Genomic DNA, 19968 nt, shown 5'->3' on the forward strand with positions numbered 1-19968 from the left:
CTAAGCCCTCCAATTCCTTTTGAGTTCTTTCAGATTGGGAAGTAAATTAAAAAAAAATCTCAATTAAAGATGGAGGATTGGCATGATTAAAAAAAGATGGAGGATTGTCCTTCATTCATCCTCCATTTTCCCTCAAATCTTTCCTTTCTCATCTCACTTTCAAACAAATAAGAAAAAAAAGCTTAAAGCAATTTACATTCCAATCCTCAAAATCATATAGGTCGGATAATTTAATCCACAATTTTAGTAAATGATAAATTAGTCACTAAAAGTTGAAGGTCAGAACATATGGATATTGTTTCATTGAATTTTGATGAGGAAAGTTTTACTCATCAGCTGAGGCCTTTTAAAACCAAGACCTTCATCCATCTTACGTAAACAACAAGTATAACAACCATTCAAGTCTGCTTTTTCTATTAGCTATATTTCATTATCCTGTTTTACTTCATCTATATAAACTTGCAAATTTCAATGGCATTTCTGTTGTCTTCCTTTTATTCAAATGTTAAGACTGCCACAGGTATGTTGCCACCTCAAGCTGTTCATAATAATGGGTGTATTGGTATTTTCTTTTCTCATTACTGACTTGTCTTTTTATATTTTCAGTATCGTCATATATAGGCGTCTTTGGAACCGGGCTATTAGGTTCCCAGTTTTTCCAACATTTTATTCAAGTTTCATCATTTGCTAGTAAGTTATATGAGTGAATGCACATGCATACACTATTAATTAAGCCAAGCACTAGCATTTTCTAGTTCAAATAGAAACCCCCAACTAATAAACTTTCCATTGAGCTTAATCTTGGTACAGATGCTGTCAATGTCCTTGGTTTGTTGGTCCTTGCTTCTCTTGGTAGTTGGTACGATCCCAAAATACGACTGACTGGGACTCTCAATAAATTAAATGGGACTCCTCTCCTTTAATAGAAAAGAAGGAAATCTAGATAGAACAACGGTCCTCAAGTCTCATTTCAAACATGTTTGTTTGAGATACATGTTTTAAACTACTTTCTAGTTGTCTATTCTTGAGCGTTTAAGGTGTCTTGACTCTTGAGAGTTCGCATTAATTAGAGATAAGATTTTTAAGTAGTCCTCGCCTTACATGGGTAAGGCAATAGAAAAAAGAGGATGAGCAGCTCCCTATAATGGACAAGGAAATAGAGAAAGAGGATGACCAGCACTATGAAGATTCAAAAACACCAAAATATCTTGAATGTTCTGTGCTTATAATACAAAGTTGGCAATTAAGCTTGTATAGCTTATCAATTTTTATTTACAAATCAGAAATTATTTGATTCCTTACAAACTGTAAAAAATGGAATGATATGATAAAAATGATTAGAAGTTTTATTTTATCTACATAGACCTCATATCAGCATCTTTATATGTATCACATGCCTCTTAGTCAGCTTCTTACCTTCTAACGTGTTGACTTCCTGCGCTATTTCTGCAGGAGAATGGATCATTTGTATGGAGTTATATCCCGGGTTTGCTTTATATCGTGGGTTATATGAGTTTGCAGAGTCTGCTACAAATGGAAGTAATTCGGGGACTAATGGTATGAGGTGGGAGGATCTGAGCGATAGCGCCAATGGCATGAAAGAGGTCTTAATTATCATGTCTGCTGAGTGGGTCGTAGTGCTTTTTGTTGCTTATTACATCGATCAAGTATTGTCGACAGGAAGTGGAAAAAGTCCTCTTTTCTTCTTGAAAGGATTTCAGAAAAAACCTCTAACATCATTGAAGAAGCTCGGTATTCAAAGGCAGGGGTCAGAAGTTTTGGCTCAGATGGAGAAAGAAGATGTCATCCAAGAGGTGAGATTTATGTGTATTGAATAAATGTATCACCTCAGTCACAATATTTTGCTTTTGCAAAATCAGTTTTGTATTATATAAGTATCAACACCAAGGTATTATAGTGGATTTTCAACTTTAAGTACTAGTACGTTTTTTTTTTTTGACAGATTAAGTACTAGTACGTTACATATTCAGCTTTGGAGATAAATGAATTGGTTTGCCACATGTGGCTTACCTACATGCATAATGTATTAAATGTTTTTTTTTCCTTTTTCTATTTGTCTTAAGAGGGAGAAGGTGGAGCAATTGCTTCTTGAACCAACGAATGATCATGCGATTGTTTGTGACGACCTAAAGAAATTCTATCCAGGAAGGGATGGGAATCCAGGAAAATTTGCAGTGAAAGAATTGTTCCTTGCGGTGCCTCGAGGGGAATGCTTTGGTATGCTTGGTCCTAATGGTGCTGGGAAGACTTCTTTTATTAGTATGGTAAGTTAAAAGTTGATTTTGTTAATTTTTTGTGTGTGTAAAATTACATATTTTCTACTATAACTCAACGAATCATATTTTGTCCTAATAGATGTATTAATTGAGGGGAGGACTTCGAATATTTTTTGACAGAATTGTTACTATATATTTTTTGAATTGTTTTTTGCTGTTCCTCGAGGGGAACACTTTGGTATGCTTGTCAATACATATTAGGATGTATGGACCCCTGGCTATGATACGCTCGCTTCAACATCATAAGAAATTCTACTATAACTCAATGAATTCATTTTTCTTCATTTGAATAGTTTCTCCTTAATTTATAAATCTAATAAGCTTATGTGTGCTTATAGATGACTGGTCTGACAAAGCCAACATCTGGTGCGGCATATGTTCAAGGCCTGGACATTAGAACTCATATGGATAGAATATATACTAGCATGGGAGTATGCCCACAGCATGAGTAAGCTGAAATTTCCTCCAATGTTTATGTTCATGCTGAAATCAAATTTTGTATCAATCGAAAGAAGTTTCTAAATCTTTTCCTCATGATATTGTAGTTTGCTGTGGGAAAGCTTGACAGGTAGAGAACACCTACTTTTTTATGGCAGACTAAAGAATCTTACAGGTTCAGTTTTGACTCATGTAAGTTGAATTATTACTATTTGAAATATTTAGAATATTATCATTGTGGTAGGAGTCTGTTTATGTTAGGACTGTTAAGAAATAAGTTATACAAACTGTACTTTTCAAAGTATAAACAGGTGTTTTAGCTTAGTTGGTATTTTATGATTCTTGTGCGATATTTCATAATTTGTGCGTTACTTTAACACAACTGTATGTATTTCATATTAGTTTTGTCTACTAACTATCAAGGTTTTAAATACAGGACCGTTACCGCGATATCGGCCGTTACAAAACGGTATAGGCCATCACCGTTACCGTTATTTGCCGTTTTAACGCTGAGAAGAAAAATCACACTGAAACGCCATTACGTAACACCGTTACAGCCTCGAAACACCGTTACGACCGCAAAACTCGCCGTTACAGCCGCGAAACCCACCGTTACAACCGCGAAACATAGTTACAGATGCAAAAACTTCATCTGTTTCTTTTCTTTAGCTTCATTATTCAATTTTCATTGCCTCCTCTTCAATCTTCATGGCCTCCTCTAACTAATTTCACTCTCTTAATTTGGGTGTTGTTCTGTAAATTTGTATCATAGATGAGACGAGATTTTAGAGGGGAAAAAATGGGACTTTAAGTTGAGTTGATTGTGTCTTTGTGTGGAATCGGTGTATGAGAGTTTGGACCTTACAGATAAAATATTCATTTGTGTCAATATGTGGCTGCTTGCTTCTGTTTTGTGAGAAAGAAGTGAGAAAGAAGAAGAACCTAGAAAGAAGAAGGTGAGGTGAGAGGAATTGGGTGTAGTTGGGTTAGGCGAGGGAATCCCAAACTAATGAATGTCACTAACTTATTGACTTTTAACAAGATTTGTGGTTTTGTGCAACAATGTGATTAATTCACACCGCGACGACCGCAATATGTACGCAACGTCCGTGACAGTCCGAAACCGTGAAAACCTTAACGCGACCGTGACCGCAACCGTTACCGTTATTTAAAATCTTGCTAACTATTACTACATTGTTTGGTTTTGTTCAAGTAATCAAGAAGTTTATAATAAACCAATTAAGGAACAAGATTTATATGATTACCAATGAAACACCTTAGTTTTATTCAGAAAAAGTATTTAAAAATTGCTGAAAAGACAAAATACATTTTAGGTGCTTTAAGTCTTCAACATGATGTTTCTAAACCAATTTTTATTACTTATTTTTCTGCGAAGAGTATGGATCTATAAAATTTAATTGGCAGGGAAATTGTAACTATTTAGGTACCATTCTATTGTTACAGGCAGTAGAAGAATCTTTGAAGAGTTTAAACCTTTTCCATGGAGGGGTTGCTGATAAACAATGTGGAAAATACAGTGGAGGGATGAAGAGGAGGCTTAGTGTTGCAATCTCATTGATTGGCGACCCCAAAGTTTGTTTTTGTTTTCAACTCAATTTGTTCATTTTTTTTTAATAAAAAAGAAGATTCAAGTTTTCTTATCTTGTAAATGCCAATTCAAATTCAGGTTGTTTATATGGATGAGCCAAGTACAGGATTAGACCCTGCTTCAAGGAAATGCCTATGGAATGTTATCAAGCTTGCAAAACAGGATCGTGCAATCATTCTGACCAGTAACCTCACACACTCTTTCATGGATTTTGTAGCACTATATTCTGTTTCTAATTTTTGCTTTAGATATATTAGCCTGTTTTATATTTGATTCATAAATCTTGGTTCTATGATTTCAGCACATTCTATGGAAGAGGCAGATGCTTTATGTGATCGGTTAGGAATTTTCGTAGATGGTAGCTTGCAGTGCGTAGGATATCCAAAGGAGGTACGTTCCTCAAGTGATATACTTTATGGAAATGTATTTCAAAATGAAAATGTTAAATGGCTTTCATTGCATATAAAGTGTTAATTTACGCAACCAAACCATTATTTTACTGATTCCGATTCGCTCTAGTAAGGTATAACACACATTCATCAGCTCAACACTTTTTCATCTTGATTGGATGATTCAGATTTTGAGATTAGAAATCAGGTTTGAAAATAATTAAAATGCTCACTCAAATTTTGAGCCAATTGATCCAGATGAAACCGTGTCGTGTTGACTGGGTAAGTGTAGAAATCCTTAACTGCAGGGGATTTGCTATTAGTAAGGGTTTAAAAATAAATCAAGTTTGAATGTAACTCAAAATCCAAGCTGAGCACATACACTTCATAATTTTTTCAAATTACTCCAAATAGAAAGTGCGAATCTAAAACATGATTTTTTTAACAAAAATGTAAACCATGTATTGTTTGTCATTTTTTTCTACTTCTGTTGTTTTGTCATAGCTGAAAGGCAGATATGGAGGAACATATGTGTTCACAATGACAACATCTTCCGATCACGAAAAGGATGTCGAGAACATGGTACAACGGATCACCCCAAATGCCAACAAGATATACCATCTATCCGGTACTCAGAAATTTGAGCTGCCAAAAGAAGAAATTAAAATGGCGAATGTATTCCGAGCTGTTGAAGTTGCAAAAAGAAACTTCACTGTTTTCGCATGGGGTTTATCTGACACCACATTAGAAGATGTCTTCATTAAGGTAGCACGCGAGGCTCAAGCATTTGATACCTTGTCATAGTTTGTACTCACTATGCAAGAGTTATAAATTCTGATTCCATCATAGACCCGACTATACATGTTTGCTTTGCTGACTTCCAGTCCTGAAGTTAACGGGTAGCACTTTGGTGCCATTAATGGCACCGTGCCATTAAATCTGGGCCACACAAACACATTGTCATTGCATCTGGGCCACACAACACATCTATCTTGGTGCCATTAATGACCCAGATTTAATGGCACGGTGCCATTAATGGCACCAAAGTGCTACCTGAAGTCCCCGCTAGTGAAACTTTTTTCATCATTGTCTAAGACCCATTTTGCATCCCAAAATTCTTCTATTACAGTCTCATTACGAGTATATCTACGTACAACATATGAAATATCGGCTTAGTACAATTGTAATATACATAATACTGCCAATTATCTTTGCATATTTAGATTGAGAGACACAGGTTTCACTATTTTTCTTTAAATTAAACAAGTACTAGCATCATAAGGTGGTGTTCTACATAATGAGACTAGAGATGTAAATGAATATCCACGGGTCGATAGTATGATACATGTGTCTGTCCTATTGGATAAAAATGATATCCGTGCCGCCTCCATATCCGCGCGGATATCTGTTAAGTGGGTTATCCACAAATTTTGAGATATCCACGAGTATATATAGATATATGATTTTTGTATTTTTTTTTTATAATTATCTAAAATTTAATAACAAAATTCATCACATTCATTTACTTCTTTTCACCAAAATATAATAATATTCATACATTACAATAACAATATCCATACATAATAAGATCAATACATTTCATTTATAAAAAAAAACACATTTAACAAAAACAAAAATTCTTGATTCAAAAAACATAAATAAAGGGTAATATTATTAATTTGTTTTAGAGGAGAATTGAAGTGTCATGTAATAATATTATTGTAAGTTTTAAGTTTTTTTTTTATTGAAGTTGAAAGGGAAGTAAGATTATTTATGTAATTTACTTAGTTTAATAGCGGATACATATATCTGCGGGTACATATTCCATTAAATCTACATTCATATCTTTTAAATAACGAATAGTTTTTTTTGACAAGAAATAACGAATAGTTGAAATATCAATTTATTTTATCCATAAATATTCATTAGTTGAAATATAAGGATTTTTTTGCCATCCCTAATTGTGACTGACTTAATGAGAAACCATTTTCATTTTGATACAATCATTTGTTCGTCTTTATCAGAAATATTGAAGGAAAATTTTCCATAGGTAAGTATCATCTGATGCAAAGCTTTTTTTGGTATAGTTGAGAGTTGTATCATCAAAGATTTTTTCGATATGCTTCTTTCATTTAATTGGCATATCATCTCTAACTCACCATTGGTGAACCAATTAACTAAAAGTGTTAATTTGCTCAAAAAAAAAAAAAAAACTAAAAGTGTTAATGTAAACCGATCACATCAAACATCATAACCTACTGCTCAAACACCTTATTAAAACACCTTATATCAACTTTTTCTTTTTCGAAATTCATACGTGAGTCAAACACCTTATATCAACTTTTTCTTTTTCTTTTTAAAACAATAATAGGGGAGAAGGAAAAGTTATTAATTAATTAAATTGTTATTTGTGCTCTTTTTTTGTCAAGTAGTCTAGTGAATAGAACTCATGAATTTTAAATGTGGAGAAGTGAGGTGTTCAGGGTTTAAACTCGGCCCCTACATATAATATGCAATATCCTTACCAACCAAACTAAGCTCCAAAGGATTTATTTCATTATTTGTGCACATTTTACCATTGTCTATATGGGATTTGAGCTTTTTTCTCTTTGATGTGACAATATCAACTCTTACAAATGAGCTAACATGACACCTCATAAATATAAAGAAAATTAGGGACTTGAGCTTTTTTCTCTTTGATGTGCCATTAGTGTAGTAAATAACAAATAAAATGATGACGTGAATATTAGGTGAATTTGATGTGTGCGTGTGTGTATATGCACACAAAATATGTGCGATATGTAATATGTCACATTAACATTGACCTACCGTTTGGCTAATAATTGTTTAAAAAAAGAACTTAATTGAAAAATAAAATAGTTTAAGGACCTATCTATATATATATATTTTTTTTTCAGTTTAGATACCTGTTTAGAATTTTTTAATTGTTTAAAAAAAGAACTTAATTGAAAAATAAAATAGTTTAAGGACCTATCTATATATATATATATTTTTTTTTCAGTTTAGATACCTGTTTAGAATTTTTTAAATAGTTCAGAGATCCACAAATTCTCCATATGCAAAGAGTCAATGCATGTTCAACTCATGACTCCTAGTCCCCTTGGGACCAAATCCCTTATAAATATTTAGACCGATTCATTATTAATTTTTTTAATGATTTAAAATTAAATAAAGTGACAATATATTGCTAAATTTTGTTAAATAGTTTTTTTTTTGTAGAAAACAAATAGTAATCATATTATTCTTCCGATCATCCACTTATTTACCTAAAATTCTAACCATTATATTACTTTGACTAAAAAATAAGATTTAAATATACATAGTATTTAATAACAACTGTCTACCACTTACCTTAAAAACTTGTACCAAAAAAAAAAATTATGAATCACTTTATACCATTACCATTTTATTGACGAACAATTACCAATTTTGTTTGACCCATAGAAAAAGTTCCAATTTTGTTTCGTCAACCGAATCACAATGAGGAAAAAAATGAATTTTGAGGAAAAATGAAACTTTTCTTAATGATTTAATTTTTTACCATTAGTTTAAAAATTAATTCAATATTGGGATTGTACCAAAATATTTCTACATTTAATTTAGGACACAAGTTAATATTCCCTTTATTTATTCGGTGCTTACCCTTTTGTTTCTAGAGTGTATTAATTTGAAGTTTGACTGCAAAATAAGTAAAGTATGATTAAAAATTTGACGTGGTAATTTTTTTATCCAATAATCAAATTCGAGTTTTCTAAAAAAAATTCATTCTTTGGTGGAACTGATTATATTTTTCTTGTAGTACCATGTTATATTTTTTTAACAATGTTGTTGACTCACCACCATTAATGATTTTCTTTTTTTCACAAAACTATTAATGTTTTCTTAGTGTTGAAGCATCGTGTATTTTTGCAATTTAATGAATAATGTTATTTTCTTTTGGGTTAATTAAGTAAATGGTCCCTATAAATATTCAGAATTTTGTTTTTAGTCCTTACAAAATAAAAATCACACTTTTTAGTCCCTATAAAATTTTTCATCAGCATTTTTAGTTCCTATAAAATTTTTCCATCAACATTTTTAGTCCATGCAAAAAATTTCCATTTGGTCCCTAAAATGCTTAAGGAAAATGTCACAGAGACTAAAAAAATGTGATTTTATTTTGCAGGGACTAAAAACAAAACTGTGATTATTTATAGGGACTAAAAACTTAATTAACCCTTTTCTTTTAAAGAATAATGATACATGTTATTAGAAGTGACTAGTGGAGTGTGTGTATATATATATACATGACATTTCTAATTTTCATTATACTTATGAATGTTATATTGTCGGTGTTACTAAAAGATAAGAATTTATATTATACATGTTTTATTGTTGGTGTCATTAACAAAAATAAATATGGTTTGTCACAAGTTGAAAGTGAGAAATATATATACCTATGATTTTAATTAAAATTAAAATCAAATGTTCATATAAGTATTGTTCGTAATTACAATCCTAAAATATTTGTTTTCCATATAGATTCGAGAAAATCATGAAGCCTTTTCTTCATCGCACCATTGCAATCCTATCGAGCTCGAAAAATTATTAATTAATACAATTGCGTACAAATTCACACTACCAAAAAGATAGTATATGCAATTTTAGTATATTCAAATTTATTTTTTTTCCCAAAAGTATATACAAATTTATTAATAATTATGATTTGAGTCAAAATATTTAATACCCTACTATCTTCTCCGTCCTACCACAATAATGAATTTCTATTTTTTATTATTTTGACGGTAACAAGGTTAAAGTCCTAATCTCCCACTCTCGTATACATACATATAACGTTAATAGTGTTTGAGTTGGCTGAGAAAACCAAGTTTGCATTATTTGCATTAGCTTTCACGCACACTCAAACATGTCAAATTCTTCCAGCTTTTGTACTCAAGCAAACGCTCTTCTCAGAAAGAATTTAACCTTCCAGGTATATCACAATCCATTATTCATCATTATTATTATAATTAAATTTTAATTATTCACCTTAGTATACTCAATGCATGGCACGTTTTATTTTGTTGCACAGAAACGGAACGTGAAGACAAATATTCGGTTGATTCTGTTACCGTTGATACTATGTGTTTTGCTTGTTGTCCTTCAACATTTAATAGACTCTCTATTGGATACACCGGATTTTAAATGTGGTTGTGCATGTCCTAACAAAAGAAAAACATGTAACAATTCAGAGAAGGTTTGTGGGGTCCAGTATTCTGATCAGAATCAAATTCTAACATGTCCTGTTCCTCATCCACCTGAATGGCCTCCTCTCTTGCAACTTCCTACTGTGTTGTGCAAGGAAAATGCTTCCTGTCGTTTTAATATGCTTTTCACCGCCGACAATCACTCCTTTGCACAGAGTATGTAACATGTTTTTTTTGTTGCTTATTGTGTGTTTAGTTCTAAGTTGATGTTAATTTGTAATCTATGAAGCACTGACACGGACACCAAACACGTTGACACTGATAATAATCCGAACACACATTCAATCAGAAGTGTCGGTGCTACAATGATTTAATCAATATTCTCAAATCGAGGAAAAAGTAATTTTGATGACACATGATATTAAATAGAGGCTGTGGTTAGCCCGAGGAAGTTTTTGTTTGTAAAACATGGCCGATGTGGTAAAAATTGTGATTGTGATGCCGGTGAATCTATCTCAATACCAAATCAAATTTTGCCTATTGTATAACTGAAACCTAACATGCACTTTGCCTTGTTTGTTTGCCTCATATTTACTTATTTTTTCTTTGCATAGGTGTGACTGACAATATGTTCCCAAGTGCCCCTACTGTGGATTACTCTGATATCATGGGTAGTTTGGCATCAAATGTGCTGGTGAGTTTTTATTTTTATTTTACAACTCAGAAGTATTTATTTGTCTGTCTAGAATTTAAATTTTATTTATTAGTCTACTTATTTTTGTGAATTATGTTGTTGTTGGTGCAACTGTGAAAATAATATAGGGATCTCAATCATATCCTGAGGACAACAATTTTCTTGAACCAGCTTTTATGTCGGGTCTTCCCATTTTTTATCTACAATCTCAGTGCCCAAAGAACAACTCTGGATTCTCATTTCCTTACCAGATGGCAGGCATTACTTCACAACAAGGTACGGAACATCCTTGTAATGTCTATGAATGATAACAGAAATGAAATTGAATCAACATGTGTTTCTGTATGATGCCATGAGCCATGTAGACACAGGACTAGATGTGTTATATGGATATATGTCCTTATGGCTGCACAATTACAATTGCTCGTTATAAATGATATATCATATATATGTATGCATTAACAATAACATTGAGATAGGACGCATGCAATCAATTTTTGTTTGATATTTTATTCTTGTTGTTTTTGAATTGAACCTAAGTCTTCCTTTGTGTCTTGAACAGCTTGGATATCATAAAAAAGGAGCATATAAAAAATTAATGTTCAAACTTTCTCATAAATTTTTAAGTACACACACTTGTGCAGTGATAATAACTTATAGACAATTGTGGCCAATAAAGGCTCACACTGTAAAAGATTGTTTCAATATATTTACGAATGATGGAGAGTAGAATGCTATATAAAATTTGGAGTTTTGCAATTGTTGATGATTGAATTTAATTCCATTTGATGTAGAAATCAGATGTGGTCAAGGTATAAATCTTTGGCGTAACAGTTCTTCTGATATCAACAATGAGTTATATAAAGGACAGACCAATGAGATCGCTTCAGGTACTTTTATCATTATGTTTCAATATACATAATGTGTGGAAGGTAATACTCAGTTTTTATATATTGTTTTGACAGCTTTTGATTTTCTAAGTTCAAATGAGGATGGATTCGATATCACTGTATGGTACAAGTCAGTCTTCAGTCGTGGCATACATTCTCGTCCAGCTACATTGTTGCGGATTCCTCGTTCTGTAAATCTGGTATATATCTAAAACCTATTTTAATTGTTGCATCCTGCTTGCTTCTGTTATCCAAAATCCCTAATATTGTATACATACATTAGGGATTAATGAGGAAACAGAACACTCAACCTTAGCCTATGAAAACAGAAGCAAAACTCAACCTCAACTTAAAAAAACATGCAACTTGGTAGCCTGTGCTACGGATCTATCAATTTTACACTTTTATATAAACATTAAAAAGGGGTTTTCATTGATTTGGAGGAGGCATACGATAGAGTGCCTAGACAGATTTTGTGGAAAGCCTTATAGAAGAAAGGGGTTAGGAATGTCTATGTTGTAATTGGCTTCAAAATTGTGAAGTTGGGAAAACTTGGAATCGTGACACGATTTGTGAAGCGTGTCACGATTTTTGCAATGCCGTGAGCATGTTTTGCAGGGTGTCCAATCGTGACACGATTTTGGGAAAACGTGACACGATTTTCGGCTTGCTGGGCAAGTTTTGAGGATAAGGTTGGTTGTACCTTGGGTCGTACGCACCAAACGTGTCACGATTTGGGAAAACGTGACACGATTTTGACGGTTGCTGAGTACTATTTAAGTGTTCTTTGCAGATTTTGAAGGAGAGCTTGAAGAGAGAGAAACTTGGGACTGCAAAGGAGGGAACTTTAGGGTTGAGTGTCTTTGTAGTGAGGTTCTCTTGGGTTGGGAAACATTGTAAACACCTTGGTGAGTGAAAATCATTGAGTGTCTTGTTCATTGGTGAGATTGGGAAAATGGGTAGAAATTAGGGTTGTTCTTTGTGAGCTTGTTGAAGCTAATTTCTTGTAACCCATTTGTATCTCTTTGTAAGAGCTCATTGATAGTGGATTGGAGAGATCAATCTCTCCCCCAGAGTAGGTCAAGTTAGGACCGAACTGGGTAATCATCTCTTGGTGTGTTTGTTGTTTTCTTTCTTGCTTTCATATGCTTGTGGTTTTGAGCTTTTCACTTTGATTCCTAGATTAGATCTAGGTGCTGTTATTGTTGTTATTGCTTGTGTTTACTTTGATATTGGTTGCTACTTTCCTTTGCTCCACACATCATAGTTTGTATTGGTGTGATTTTGAGTCCGAATTCACAACAGTCTATATTCGAGCTATCTAAGATATGTATGAGAGGACATCGACTATTGTAAGGATGCAGTGTAGGGCCACCGACGATTTTATCATAACAACAAGATTGCACCAAGGGTCAATCCTAAGCCCTTATTTTTTACTTTAGTTTGGATGTACTTGCAGAACACATCCAAGAGCTAGCACCGGTATGTATACTTTTTTCCAGATTCAAGTTGGTTGGTTGAAACGGAAGAGGGTCTCAAGTGTTTTATGTGATATGAAATTCCCTATCGAGTTGAAAGGAAATTTTTATTGGACAATAGTAAGACTGGGGATGTTGTACGGGACTGAGTGTTGGGCTGTGAAGAACCAAGGCGAAAATAAATTAAGCGTAGCAGAAATGAGGATGTTGCGTTGGATGTGTGGTAAGACTAGATGGAATAAGATTAGAAATGGTTACATTAGAGTGAAAAGTAACATCTATAGAAAAGATGGTGGAAACCAAGCTTAGGTGGTTTGCGCATGTATAGAGAAGAGCTGTAGATTTTGTAGTAGGATGGAGCGTAGTCAAAACACTAGAGGCAGAGGAAGACCTTGAAAAACTAGAAGGGAAACTATTAAGAAAGATCTAGAGATATGACTTGGATTGAAATATGGTATATGATGGAGCATTATGGCGTTGTTTAATTCTTGTAGCCGACTCCACTTAGAGGAATAAGGCTTGTTTGTTGTTTTTGTTATATAAACATTAAGCCAAAATATGTAGTACTTGATTCATTAGTATAGGAATAGATTTGGACTGGCAAAAAAACTTCTTCAGTTATTACAACTTCCAATGGAAAAAGTTAGTGAAACCATGATCATGATGTAGATGCAGCATTGAGTTACTATATTGCAAATTTTAACACTAATTGCATCACTAAATTTTACTTACCTAACATAATGATAGTCCCCCCTTGTATACATTTTCCCACTTTTTATTATAAGAATATATTCTGAATCTGGAAGATAAAAGTGACTTATATCTAGCATCATTCTGCATACAGATATCAAATGCCTACTTGCAGTTTCTGCGTGGACCCGGTACCAAAATATTATTTGAGTTTGTAAAGGAAATGCCAAAACCTGAGACCGTATTTAGAATTGAGTTAGCTTCTCTCCTGGGCGGTCTGTTCTTTACTTGGGTCGTCCTGCAACTTTTTCCGGTAAGTGCAGAAATATCTGAACAAATATATCAGCAAGAAATAAGTAGCTAATGACCAATTTTGAGTTTTCAAATAGCTCTGATATTCTTGCTGTCCATAAATCACCTTTATATGTCTGCAGCCATGATGAAAGTAAACTTTCAATTCAATTTGGATTTTCTGCTCATGGAACAATACATGACTAGTATTCAATTTCAACAATTGTATCTAACATCCAATAATCAAACACAACAGAATAAATGTTTTAGTATATTTATCTCTTCAACACGAGTGAACTCTATATATGCATTTTATGTAGGTTATTCTGACATCACTGGTTTATGAGAAGCAACAAAAATTAAGAATCATGATCAAAATGCATGGTCTTGGTGACGGGCCATATTGGTTGATTTCATATGGATATTTTCTTGCCTTATCTGTGATCTACATATTGTGTTTCGTGATATTCGGCTCAGTCTTAGGTAAGAATATAACCATTTCATTCTATGTTCTTGGCATTTTCTCGTTCTGTCTAATGCTGCTGATTTCTTTTTCAGGATTAAAATTCTTCACCTTGAATGACTACAGCATCCAATTCGTGTTTTATTTCATCTATGTAAACTTACAAATTTCAACCGCATTTCTGCTGTCTTCCTTTTTTTCAAATGTTAAGACCGCTACAGGTTTGTTTCTACTTGAAGTTGTTCATAATAATGGGTGTATTAGTATTTTCTTTTCTCAGATCTCATTACTGACTTGTGTTTTTGATATTTGCAGTAACCGCATATTTAGTCGTCTTTGGAACCGGGCTATTAGCCTGCTTTCTTTTCCAAAATTTTGTTGAAGCTACATCATTTCCAAGTAAGTTATTTGACTGAATGCATCAACATATACTATTATTTAAGCCAAGCACTAGCTTTTTTTAGTTCAAATCAAAGTTCGCAACTAATAAACCTTATATTGACCAATACTTTCCATTGAGCTTAAATTTGTTACAAGTAAACCTTTAAATTTAAAGCAAAGAACACCGACCTGTCAAAACATAGAACTTTGACAACTAGCACTCCCCCTGATTCACAGATGTTGTCTGTGTCCATTGTACGATTTCAAAACATGGTACGAAGTCCTCAATAAATTAAATGGGGGATTCTTTCCTTGTGTCCTATCTCTTCAATAAATTCATAGAACAATAATCTTCACATAAGCCATATAAAATTACTTCCAAAATTTTCAACGCAGCCACGTAGTGATACTCTAGCAACTAGAATATTATTGCCTGTTTTCCATTGCCAAATGCTAGCATGGACCTGTTTGGATTGACATATTTGAGCTTGTCTACTGGCAAAAGTTTTGTGAGATTGTTTGGGAGAAATTGTGTAAAGAAATTATGACGATTTTCATAAGCTTTTTTCAACTTATTTGCATAAGTTCTACAATTTATCTTATAAAAACAATTTAATGTTATTTTACCTTTTTCTATAAAAATAGCTCATGCATAAGCACTTATCATGATAAGTGCTTGTGCTATAAGCTGCAAATAAGCTGTTTATCCAAACACTCTGATGGGAACTCGTGATTTTTTTAGGGTCTCCACATGCTGCTTTTTCTTTTTATAATACAAAACTAGATGATCAGTCCTGAGTGTTGAGAGTCCACATCAATTAGAGATATGACATATGTAATGCTTATAAGGTTTAAGTAGTCATCGCCTTACAAGCTGGTTTAATCGGGTTGAGTTCGATCTTAAGCCCAAATTCTAAGAATGATGATCCCGTATCAGCAAGTAAATAGAAACAGCAGATGAGCAGCACACGTAAGATTCAGAAACACCAAAAGATATTGAATCTTCTGTACTTAAGCCATTAGCAAGAATAGTAGAAGGGACTGAATGGAAAAATCAATGCTGAGATAAAGAAAGCAAAGGCGCTGAGCTAAGAAAGTTTCAGAAATGTACTAAAATACCATTGAAGATATAAACCATTTATTTCATGATTTTTTGTTTCTTTGCTTCCTTGTACCTCCCCCCTTTTCCTAGTAACATATTCTACCACCAGACAAGAAAGTTCTTTCTGAATAGATACAAAAAGTTGGAATTAAGGTTGTGTAGTGTATCTCTGAATAATTCAGAAATAATTTGATTATCTATGAATTGAAAAAAGAAAAAGTGGAATGCTTTGATGACAATGATTAGGAGTTTTTTTTACATAGATTTCATATCAGTCATTTTTAGATGTATCACATGACAGTTTCTAACCTTCTAGCATGTTGATTTTCTATGCTATTTCTGCAGGAGGATGGATCATTTGTATGGAGTTGTATCCCGGGTTTTCTTTATATCGTGGGTTATATGAATTTGCACAGTCTGCTGCCACCATTGCTAGTAATTCGGGGACTGGTGGTATGCTGTGGCAGGATCTGAACGATAGCACCAATGGCATGAAAGAGGTCTTAATTATCATGTTTGTTGAGTGGATAGTAGTGCTTTTTGTTGCTTATTACATCGATCAAGTATTGTCGACAGGAAGTGGAAAAAGTCCTCTTTTCTTCTTGAAAAGATTTCAGAAAAAATCTCCATCATTCGAGAAGCCCAGTATTCAAAGGCAGGGGTCAAAAGTTTTGGCACAGTTGGAGAAAGAAGATGTCATCCAAGAGGTGAGCTTTATGTGTATTGAATAAATGTGTTACCTCAGTGAGGAGTGTTAGTAGTATGATTTACAAAGCATCAGTAACTTGGGACAGCTAGGTATAGATTCTAATTGAGAACCAAATAACTTTCCTTTTTTGGAGCATCAGTTATGTAATAAATTGTCACTAGTTCTTAACATATTCAGAATTGGAGATGAACAAATTGGTTTGTCATAAGTGACTTACTTACATGCATAATGTATTAAATGATTTATTCTTTTTGTCTTCAGAGGGAGAAGGTGGAGCAGTTGCTTCTTGAACAAACCATTAATCATGCAATTGTTTGCAACGACCTAAAAAAATTCTATCCAGGAAGGGATGGAAATCCAGGGAAATTTGCAGTGAGAGAGTTGTTCCTTGCTGTGCCTCGAGGGGAATGCTTTGGTATGCTTGGTCCTAATGGTGCTGGAAAGACTTCTTTCATTAGTATGGTCAGTTAAATGTTGATTTTGTTTAATATATTCATATTTTTTTTGTAAAATTACATGTATTCTAAAAGATTCTTGGTCCATACATATATGGACCTCTGATACACTCACTTTAGAATGTTACGAAATTCTACTATAATTCAATAAATCTTGTTTCATCCTTTGAATGGTTTGCCTCCTTAATTTATAAATCTAATCAGCTTATGTGTGTTTATAGATGATCGGTCTCACAAAGCCAACATCTGGTGCGGCATATGTTGAAGGCTTGGACATAAGAACTCATATGGATGGAATATATACTAGCATGGGAGTCTGCCCACAGCACGAGTAAGCTGAAATTTCCTCCAATGTTTATGTTTTTCCTGAAATCAAATTTGTATAATTAGAAAGAAGTTTCTAATTTTTTTTTCTCGTGATACTATATAGCTTGCTGTGGGAAAGCTTGACAGGTAGAGAGCACCTACTTTTTTATGGCAGATTGAAAAATCTTAAAGGTTCAGTCTTGACTCAAGTAAGTTCATTCCACACAAGATCTCACTGTTTGAAATATTAAGATTATTATCATTGTGTTGGGAGTCTGATTATGTTAGGAGTGCTAAGTTATACAAATTGTAACCCACTTGGGTTGGCCTGATGGGTTGACTTGAGTCCTTGATGTGTGCTCCTCCTCAAGGTCTTAGCTTCGATTCTCCCCGGTGCCAATTTCGGTGGACTAGTTTAGTTTTTTATATTTTTTAAAAAAAGTTATACATATTGTACTTTTCAAAGTTTAATTATGTGTTTTAGGTTAGTTAGAGCAATGAAATTAGAAATTGGTATTTCGTAACTCTTGTGTGATATTTTACCACAACAGTATGTATTTCATGCCAATTGTCTACTTACTAACTATTAAATTGTTCAGGTTTGTTCAAGGACCCTGTAATTTTATAATAAACCAATTAAGGAACGGGTTTTTTATGATTACCTATGAATCATCTCAGCGTGATTCAGAATAAAGTATTTAAAAAAATGTGGAGAAGACAAAACACATTTTAGGTCCTTTAGTAACATGTTTCTCCTGCAATTTTTATTGCTTATTATTCTGTGAAGATAAAAGATGATTGCAGTTAAGATGTATTTTGAACAACTTCCTCTTTAGCTGCCATTTGTTTGAAAGGGAAAATCGTAACTATTTAGCTTGCATTCTACTGTTACAGGCAGTAGAAGAATCTTTGAAAAATTTAAACCTTTTCCATGGAGGGGTTGCTGATAAAAAAGCTGGAAAATACAGTGGAGGGATGAAGAGGAGGCTTAGTGTTGCAATTTCATTGATTGGGGACCCCAAAGTTTGTTTTTGTTTTCAACCCAATTTGATCATTTTTTTCATTTTCATTTTTTTTAATAAAAAAAGAAGATTCATGTTTTCGTATTTTGTAAATGACAATTCAAATTTAGGTTGTTTATATGGATGAACCAAGTACTGGATTAGACCCTGCTTCAAGGAAATGCCTATGGAATGTTATCAGGCTTGCAAAACAAGATCGTGCAATCATTCTGACCAGTAATCTCACACACTCTTTCATGGATTTTGTCGCACTATATTTTGTTTCAAGTTTATACTTTAGATATTTTAGCTTGTTTTATAATTTATTACATAACAACTTGAATGCGCTCTTTCTTTTTCTCTCTACATATAGATTGATATATATATATGTGTGTTTTATGTTTTCAGCACATTCTATGGAAGAGGCAGAGGCCTTATGTGATCGATTAGGAATTTTTGTCGATGGTAGCTTGCAGTGCGTAGGAAATCCAAAGGAGGTACATTGTTAAACTGATACGCTTTATCAAAATGTATTTCAAAATGAAAGTGTTGAATGGGTTCGCATACAAACTGTTAATTTACTGAACCAAACTCTTAATTTACTGATTCGGATTCCCCGTAGACAGGTATAACACACGTTCATTAGCTCAGCAATGTCAGATCTTGATTGGATAGCTGAAATTTTGAGTTTAAAAATCAGGTTTAGAAATAATTGAAATACTCATTCAAAATTTGAGCCAATCAATCCAAATCAAACTGTGCCGTGCTGACTGTGAGTGTAGGAATCGTTAACTGCAGAGGGTCTGTAATATTAGTATGGACTTAAAAATATAGATTGCAAAAGACATTATTTGTCATTATATGTTTAATGTATGCAATTTTGAATGCAACTTAAAAAATCCAAGCTGATTAGATACACGTTCACTGTTTTTTCAATTTACTGCCAAATAGAAAGTGCAAATTTAAATGTATTTTTTTTTTAACAAAAATTTAAACTTTGTATTGTTTGACTTTTTTTTCTCTTCTTCTGTTGTTTTGTCATAGCTGAAAGGAAGATATGGAGGAACATATGTGTTCACAATAACAACATCTTCTGATCACGAGAAGGATGTCGAGAACATGATACAACGTCTCACCCCAAATGCCAACAGGATATACCATCTCTCCGGCACCCAGAAGTTTGAGCTGCCAAAAAAGGACGTTAAAATAGCGAATGTATTCCGAGCTGTTGAAGTTGCAAAAAGAAACTTCACTGTTTTTGCATGGGGTTTAGCTGACACCACGTTAGAGGATGTCTTTATTAAGGTAGCACGCGAGGCCGAGGCATTTGATACCTTGTCATAATTTTACTCACTATGCTTGGTTAAGTAATATATCTGTATTTTATCGCAAAAGGAAAAATATTAAATGTGGATTTGCAAATCCGATTAACAAACACTGGAGTGATTTTCCTCTAGATCACTACAAATATGTTAATACTTTTTTCGGGGGGAAATATGTTTTTTTTAAGGATTGAGGGGAAATATGTTAATACTTGATTCATGAAATATTATATGGTTTTGGCTGAA

General features: G+C 33.4%; 2 protein-coding genes across 3 annotated transcripts; both read left to right on the forward strand.

Annotated features, from left to right (window-relative positions):
* The first annotated feature begins 439 nt into the window (after positions 1-439).
* Positions 440-5688, forward strand: LOC146901868 (ABC transporter A family member 7-like). Of its 2 annotated transcripts, XM_085731790.1 has the most exons (10): positions 440-520; positions 607-690; positions 1453-1814; positions 2085-2285; positions 2636-2745; positions 2843-2927; positions 4200-4328; positions 4423-4528; positions 4646-4734; positions 5238-5688. In XM_085731790.1, exons 1-10 carry the CDS (start codon positions 472-474, stop codon positions 5535-5537), a joined length of 1515 nt encoding a protein of 504 aa, XP_085587916.1. In that variant the 5' UTR covers positions 440-471; the 3' UTR covers positions 5538-5688. The 2 variants fall into 2 exon arrangements, with proteins under 2 accessions (XP_085587916.1, XP_085587917.1); XM_085731791.1 differs by lacking the exons at positions 440-520; positions 607-690 and adding an exon at positions 1096-1235.
* A 3812-nt stretch (positions 5689-9500) lies between these two features.
* On the forward strand, positions 9501-19968 carry LOC146901869 (ABC transporter A family member 7-like). Its single transcript, XM_085738003.1, has 18 exons — positions 9501-9726; positions 9826-10156; positions 10555-10634; positions 10763-10910; positions 11429-11524; positions 11600-11724; positions 13847-14005; positions 14304-14466; positions 14542-14667; positions 14762-14845; positions 16275-16636; positions 16900-17100; positions 17315-17424; positions 17524-17608; positions 18294-18422; positions 18532-18637; positions 18809-18897; positions 19445-19968. The coding sequence occupies exons 1-18, from the start codon at positions 9661-9663 to the stop codon at positions 19742-19744; spliced, it is 2760 nt and encodes a 919-aa protein (XP_085594129.1). The 5' UTR covers positions 9501-9660; the 3' UTR covers positions 19745-19968.

This window comes from Medicago sativa, chromosome 8 (assembly GCF_051527215.1).
Source record: "Medicago sativa cultivar Bolivia chromosome 8, Bolivia_mono, whole genome shotgun sequence".
Lineage (NCBI taxonomy): Eukaryota > Viridiplantae > Streptophyta > Magnoliopsida > Fabales > Fabaceae > Medicago > Medicago sativa.